Source organism: Zootoca vivipara, chromosome 1 (genome assembly GCF_965207765.1).
Source record: "Zootoca vivipara chromosome 1, rZooViv2.hap1.1, whole genome shotgun sequence".
Classification (NCBI taxonomy): domain Eukaryota; kingdom Metazoa; phylum Chordata; class Lepidosauria; order Squamata; family Lacertidae; genus Zootoca; species Zootoca vivipara.
In genome coordinates this window covers 64,628,953-64,636,452 of record NC_142582.1, presented here as the reverse complement: position 1 = coordinate 64,636,452, position 7,500 = coordinate 64,628,953, and the positions used below count along the sequence as shown (strand labels likewise).

The 7,500-nt window shown below is 39.4% G+C and overlaps 1 protein-coding gene across 42 annotated transcripts in view; it reads right to left on the bottom strand.

Moving 5' to 3' along the window:
• Positions 1-7,500, bottom strand: part of SOX6 (SRY-box transcription factor 6) — a 399,510-nt gene that overhangs the window by 248,186 nt on the left and 143,824 nt on the right. For 5 of the 42 annotated variants that reach the window (XM_088653417.1, XM_088653531.1, XM_088653422.1 and 2 more), the window contains exon 1: positions 7,062-7,257. The exons of 32 other annotated variants lie outside the window; for them this stretch is intronic. In XM_088653417.1, the coding sequence (XP_088509543.1) occupies positions 7,062-7,138 (77 nt within the window). In that variant the 5' untranslated portion in view covers positions 7,139-7,257. Of the gene's footprint in view, positions 1-7,061; positions 7,260-7,500 lie in introns of those variants that run through there. 5 more of the 42 variants (XM_088653420.1, XM_088653428.1, XM_088653445.1 and 2 more) reach the window with 2 other exon arrangements.

Sequence of the window (7,500 nt, the reverse complement as noted above, 5' to 3'; positions counted from 1 at the left end):
GTGAAATGTAATTACTGAGAAGAATAAAATATAAAACTTTCCTGAGTAGAAACTAACCTCCTGTATAAAACATGCAGTATATTAAATGGCATCTCTTTTAGTAGAAAAGACGACAAGAAACTTCCACAGGTAAAATGTGCACTGCTTAGTTGAAGAAGAAATTTGAGGGTTTCCTCACAATCTCACTTCCATTAATAAATGACAGACTTCTCAGAACAACAAACAGATGGCATGTTTCTAACTGCCCTCAAGACATGCAAATAGAGGCAATAAGTAAATAGCACAAGTAGCATTAAAGCTGATATAAAAATACCCCCTCCCCATTTTACACCATTATAAACAACACACACAACCTGACAATTAATCTCCCACTAAACAGAATATTCGTACATGGAAATGATCAGCGGTGGCTGGTGCCCATTGGGACTTATAAGGCAGAAGGCAAGGAGATGGGCAGTAGATGAGATCCTGCCCAATGATGGACAGAGTGAACTAGTTCTAGTTTTTTCTCCATCTTCCTCCCTGATCAGTTGTACAGGGGCAACACTACTTGGTTGTAAGAAGGCAGACAGGTGAGGGATGGATGGGAACAGACTGAGGTTGGTGGGATAATGCCCTATTTTCCCTAATGGACCAGCTTCTACCAGAAATTGCTGCTGTGGCCTAGCAATACTTAGAAATTTTGATTTTTGCAAATTCTGATTACTATGTGACTCCAAACTTAATAATTTACTAGCTTTTGGAACTCTTGAATATTCAGATGCAGTTTGGGGCTCAAAAATTTATCAAAACATGTTCAAGAATGCCTTCATTCTGGGAGAACAGACATTTAGAAATGCATATATAGAGAATATTGGTTTATAAAATATATATTTGTGTATTTTTATGCAAGTTTTCCTGCAGATTCTTTTTTAAAAAAAAAATTCCCAACAACCTCTGATTCATGAGGAAGTGTGATTGGAGAGAAGCGAAAATGACACGGACTAGGAATAGAGCGAGCTGCCAATTCCAACATTGCTCCAATAGTGTCACCATATTTTAAATTTCTGAATAGTTACAGATATCAATTGGTGCTAAGGCCAAATGGTTGCAGGACTTGCTTGCTAGCCACTGCCCCATGTGGCAAAGTATACAATCCTGAGAGAACTGTGCTGGCTAGCAATCTGGCTACCAAGCCTCATTTAAGGTGCTAGTAATGAATGTAATGAAAACATTTAAAGCACATGGATTCCTATGAGGAATGAAATAATGGTGTGGGTGGGACCTTATAAAACCCCAAATAACTTGGGACCTAGGAATTTGAAGAACCATCTCCTCACATACAAACCTACTCATGTACTAAGATCCGAAGGTGCAGCCCACCTGGTTGTCCTGCATTTAAGTGACGCTGTGGGTTAAACCACTGAGCCTAGGGCTTGCCGATCAGAAGGTCAGTGGTTCGAATCCCCGCGACGGGGTGAGCTCCCGTTGCTCAGTCCCTGCTCCTGCCAACCTAAGAGTTCGAAAGCATGTCAAAGTGCAAATAGATAAATAGGAACCGCTCTGGCGGAAAGGTAAACGACGTTTCCATGCGCTGCTCAGGTTCGCCAGAAGCGGCTTAGTCATGCTGGCCACATGACCTGGAAGCTGTACACCGGCTCCCTCGGCCAATAATGCGAAATGAGTGCCGCAACCCCAGAATCGGTCACGACTGGACCTAATGGGTAGGGGTCCCTTTACCTTTTACGTTATGCCACAACCTGGGAGAGAGCTTACTTTGCAATGATGCCCTGTCTACAGAACACCCTCCCTTGCTGACTCGGGTGAGCTTTTGACACCTGATAAAAACTCCCCTATTCCAGCAAGCTTTTATGGGGTTTTTGACCATTACTGTTGCTATTCAATCATTTATGCATTTCATCTATTGTCCTTTATTTGTAACTATGTTTTTGTTACAGGTAGGTAGCCGTGTTGGTCTGGGTCGAAGTAAAATAAAAAAATTCCTTCAGTAGCAGTATGTTTTTGTTGACTGTATTTGCTGGTTTTAAATTTGAATTTTTCACATTGTGATGGGGGAGGCAATAAAAATAGTTTTTTTTAAAAAAAAGAATTAAAATAAATAATAACTGCAGCTTCTTGGTCTCTGGACTGAGTCTGCCTACAAAATGGGCAATGAAATGTTCCTGAGCAGGAGGAAGAGAGAGCTGCCTCTCTTACTGAACAGGGAGTACAGCTAAGTGGGTGTGAGCTCCTGTCTGGGAGCCTACATGTTTCCATGGTCCCGTAAGCCATAATTTGGCTTACCGTGTTGTGCAAACCAGACAATTGTATAGGACTGAACAAGCTAGAAACATAAGAATCATTTCAAACTGGCACACTGCCAGGAAGAACTGCCTTGTCCATATCATGCTCCTGAAGGAGAGATGTGTGAAAATCTGTCCGACTGTCTACTTCTATTTTAATGCACATTCATGCAACACACATCATGTATAAAGACTCATTCATTACATTAAAAGCAAGATATTTCACAAGAGCACAGAGAATGTAGTTTTAAAATAATTTTCACCAGTAACACTTTTGAAGACAGGACTGTTCAAAATACAAGCTTAACACTTGTTAATCCAATTTTCTGTTAATTCAAATTAACAAGCTCTGCATGTTAGTACTTTAAAGTTGGTTCTTCCTTATACAACAGAACACAACTGAAATGTTTCCTCATTGTGCCTGATGTGGTACATAAGAGCTGAAAATAAAATTGTTCTTTATTGTGGTTTTCATCTCTGACCTGATTTTTCCTAAGTCTTTAGGATTCAACATATGATCTGTATTTGAAAGGAAAGAACTGTAGTTTCCCCAATGTTGCCAATTTTTCACTTAGGGTTCTCTGTTGTAATAGTTTTTCCACTTGTGTTTACCATGAATAATTTATTATAGGAAAGTAAACAACATATAATATTCATTGTATGTTGATTACTTTGGCAGTCAAATTCTTATGGTTTATGAGCCATCTATCCATTTACAGAGATGTCTGCAGTGAAAAAGCATTGGGCTTTAAAGCCTCCTTTTGAAATTTTGGTACCCAAATCATCATGACCACATGATTTGATGCAATGGTTAATGGAGCAACCATAGGCAGTATCCAGTTGGTATCTGTCAGCTGACAGAAGGCTCTTCAGAACCTTCCATTTGCAGAACAGGAATTGATGTGATCTTCATCAGTTCCCTCTCTCTGAAGTCCTCCCACACCTGCTTCAGAAGGGCTAGTGGAGCCTTCAGAATAATGCAGGAGAATTCTGTGGGGAGGAAAGGGGAAATCACTGAAGGTCATCTCAGCCCCTGTTCTCCTCATAGAAGGCCCTGCTGGATCAAAAGTTCCTTCCATCAGTAGAGGGACACCAAAGTCAGTATGAAAAGTGTTCCCTGAAGTCAGAAAGTTTGAAAACCACTGACTTGAGGCAGCATAAGAGAAAGATTCTACTGAATGATAACTGCGGATACTGTGAAACTTTGCGGATTTACAGAACCAAGTAACTTAAAATCTGTGGGTTGCATCCAATGTCGCGTGAGTGAAAGCCGAGATTACACAATGGATTTTTCCCTCAACACCTGCTTTCCCCCAGTGCCCCTCAAAAAGCCTCTCCAGAGGATCAAGGGCCATTCTGAAATCACTCCAAATCATATGGAGGACTCTTTTCACTACTGCAGCCCATTAAAACATATCCTAAAATGTTTGGTAGATTCTCCAGTCCTTTGGATAAGTTTTTATGGGGTGAGGGGCATAGGGGGGGAAGGGAAAGATCCATTGTGTGAACTGCTACCCTCCCTTCATACAAATCCTGAAACCGTAAACAGTGTTGGGCCACAGTAAGCAGAATTAAACCTAGTCACATTACATAGTTATGAACTTAAGTGGTCAGAGCAATAAGCATATTCTCACTTGGGACATCCATATGGTAAAATTTCCTCCCCTCTGAGCATGCCAAATCTAATCAACTGGTAAATTTGAAGTGGTCACATGCCCCCTATTTTTAGAATTAGAAATCAGGCTCTATGGCTCCCACATCATCCTGCTGTACTTGATTTAGCACACTATTAAGCACCTACTTAATTTTTCTAAAATGACAACTCCTCCATTCAGAGGGATGGAGAGAAAGAGAAAGAGAGACCGAGAAAGAGGTCTACAACTTGCTGTGGGAGGCAAGTAAGGCATTATAATTCTTCCTGTCTAAAAAACACTTTTTTAGTCTGATTGCCCTATTTTATTTCCTTTGTAATATTTCTTGTTGTTTTTAACTCTTTTGAAACTACCCTATAAATTCTGATCAACCACTGAAGGACAAAATATAAATTTTATAAATGAACAAATGGCTCAAAAAGCACACTTTGGTCCATTAGTGATATTTGGAATGTCTCTAGAATCCACCAGAAACGTAAATAAAATAATAAATAAATAAATAAATAACCAGGGGAAATTTATGACAGTGCCCAGTGAATGTCCAATGTGAATAAGGGAGACACACAGAGAAGTATTCCTGGTGGGTGCTCTCCAGTTACCCTGCCTGAGCTTGGGACATTTTCCAAAAGCTATATCAAACATATTTAGCAATCAGTGATGAGAGCTGGGTTATTTTAGTTAGCCATTTGGCAGAGCAATCCTGTCGTGTAGGCAAAGCAACTACCAGATCCACTGAACTGATGTTTCACTGTGTCAAAGCAGGAAATTGGGGGACGGGACGACGATGACAGCTTTATCCCTCACACTGACTGCAATGAAAGGCAATTGACTATGCCAGCCCTGGGGTACTCTCAATTCCATGGACATGTTGGGAATTGAGGGGGCTTTGCAACTGGCAGAGCCACACCTGCTCCCACAAACCTGGTTTTCTCTGGGACATCTACACAGCTGATACTTCCTACCTAGACACCAGTCTACTTCTGGCAGGGTGTCACCCCCGGATGTATCTCCGGCTACCCCAGTGGAGTGGAACTTACTCTGCTTTCTAAGGCATTTCAGCTGGCTTTCTGGTAGGGCTTGAATTGCAAATTTATATATAATTGGCTTAATTAGAAATCAACATGAAATAAGCTACCTGCACAGCCCTCTAAAGTTTTTCATTATTATATTATATTATATTATATTAGGTCGTATATTTTCCTCCCATATTAACCCTCCAATCTGTATGTATATTACAACTTCTGTATTCTACTAGTGGAATCCTATATTTCCCTATTGCTCCTTTCTAGATATTAAACTTGTCAATGGGGGCAGGGTAATCACAAAAGCTTCTGCTCATACTTGTAGGATCGCCAAAAGTATTGACTTGTAGCAAGATTTGGAGAGAAGAGAGTGCCTCCGTCAGCAGGTAGGATTCATGTAGATTGAGCTTTTGCATTCAACATATGTATCATCATGTGTTTCCCCCAACAAAGGGCCAAATCTGATGTAGAAGTCAAATCAATATAGTTTTTTTATTCCTATTAATTTTTATTATTTTCTGTACTGGTCTTAAAGTAATTTCCAGACATGTAGGAATAAATCTTTTCATTGCAACTATTATGGACACTTATCTTCCTTGTTTTTGCAGTTTACTGGAGTTTCTTTGTGGGTTTTGGTTGGGTTTTCATCTTTCCTTATTTATTGACAATCTTTAAATCAGCATCTCTTTAATGACTGAACATATAAAAATAGCCAATTACCACTTTTCAGTCTATGAAATAGCTCCCCTAGTCTATTTCATATATGGTTTCAGCCCCTGTTCTAGCAACTGCTCCAGGGGGGGAAAGACCACACTTGAAAAACTATGATTTGTAAGTTAAGACACAATGTCAGTGTAAGCTGAAGCATGTCTACTCAGAAATAAGTCTAATTTAGTTCAGTAAGGTTGACTCCCAGTGTGCATAGGACTATAGCCTCTGTAACTGAACAATATTTTCCATTCCGATACTTTTTTTTAAGGAAGCAAACTTTATAGGTTCCACATACCTCTTCCTTTTAATCATTATCAAATTGCTTCATTCCATACAAGTTCAATCACACCAAAAACAGAAGGTGATGCTGAAGAATATTTGTTGGCACTGAAGCAGCAAATTCCTGCAAAATGTGCCTGACTGCCCATGCATGCAGATCATGACCAACATCAGTTAAACATAGCTGCTACCCTCAGCTCAAGTAAGGCTGCAATCCCAACCATACCTACTCAGAAGCAAGTCCAACTGAATTCAATGGGCTTACTCCCAGGTAGGGTAGGAGTGCAGCATAGCATATGAAATGTATGTTTACAAAACAAACCTATGAATGAAGAATTGCTTGTAAAAATAAATTGCACTGACTAAATACTTTTTAAAGAAAATCAAAAGTGATAATAGCATTTACATTGACAACTGCAAGGCTTTTTTATTGATGACAATAAGCTATCAAGATAGTATATAACAGGAAGCCTAACAGCAAAATATAAGATTTCAGTTTTGAAATAACACTTTTAACACTCTTTGGGGGGGGGATGATACTTTATATTTCATTTCATTTAATCTGTTCAGTATGAAATTCCATGCTGCAGAACAGTCATCTCTGAGTCTTTATGTAAATAATATTAAGAGCTTGCTAGTAAATATTCAAAATGTTCTAACTGAAAAAATTATGTTGCCATACTTACTATCAAGAAACAGAACGCACTTCATTAAAAGGCAAAATATCACAAAAAGAAAGTTGTGATATTTTTGCCTTTTAATGAAACTCAAATAACCTTAATTCCTTAATATTTCAAAAATAAATTACTTTCTTTTCACTTTTTGTCACAATTCATTTAATACAATAGTTTTCCCAGTAAAACATTTACAAGTGCTCTAAAGAGTTAAAAATTGAATGCTGTAGGGACAGTTGCCATACCTCACAAAACTCCAAAATTAAAGGAAGGGCTTTAAATACACTGCCTTCCAAAAACAAAAAAGAACATAAAAAAGAAAGGTTATTGTCACTTCAGAAATGTTTAAGTTGAGTTGACAGTCCTGAGTCGGTTTAAGCAGCACTCAGAGAGTGATGGACAAAATAACAGCCACTAATAATAGACACATATAACACTCACACAGGATGGTTGTTCTTCCACTTCTCTGTCTTGCTGTCTCCTACTACCTCAGCCAGCACTTCAGAACTTGATGGCATAACACCTCTGACAACACCTCAGACACCTTCCCAGATCACAAAGAACCACTGTCAAGTGTCAGGAAATCACTTTGAATTAACCTCAACCAACTCTCAGGGTACCCCAGCTATCCATAAGGAGCGCGGCGGCAGCGATAGCAGCAGCAGCATCCAGTTCGTGGCACAAAGGACTGACAACTCTCTTCAGCGATTAAAGTTGATAAAGACATAAAAGCAAGTGGAAGACATAAAGGAATTGGGGGCCTGTTGGGAGACACAGAGTACCCCACATGCCTTCTGCCACTGCTGCTACAGTTAAGCAAACTTTACAGCCAGTCAAGCCATCATCCAATAGAGCCTATTTGCTGAGCAACAGTGGAGCT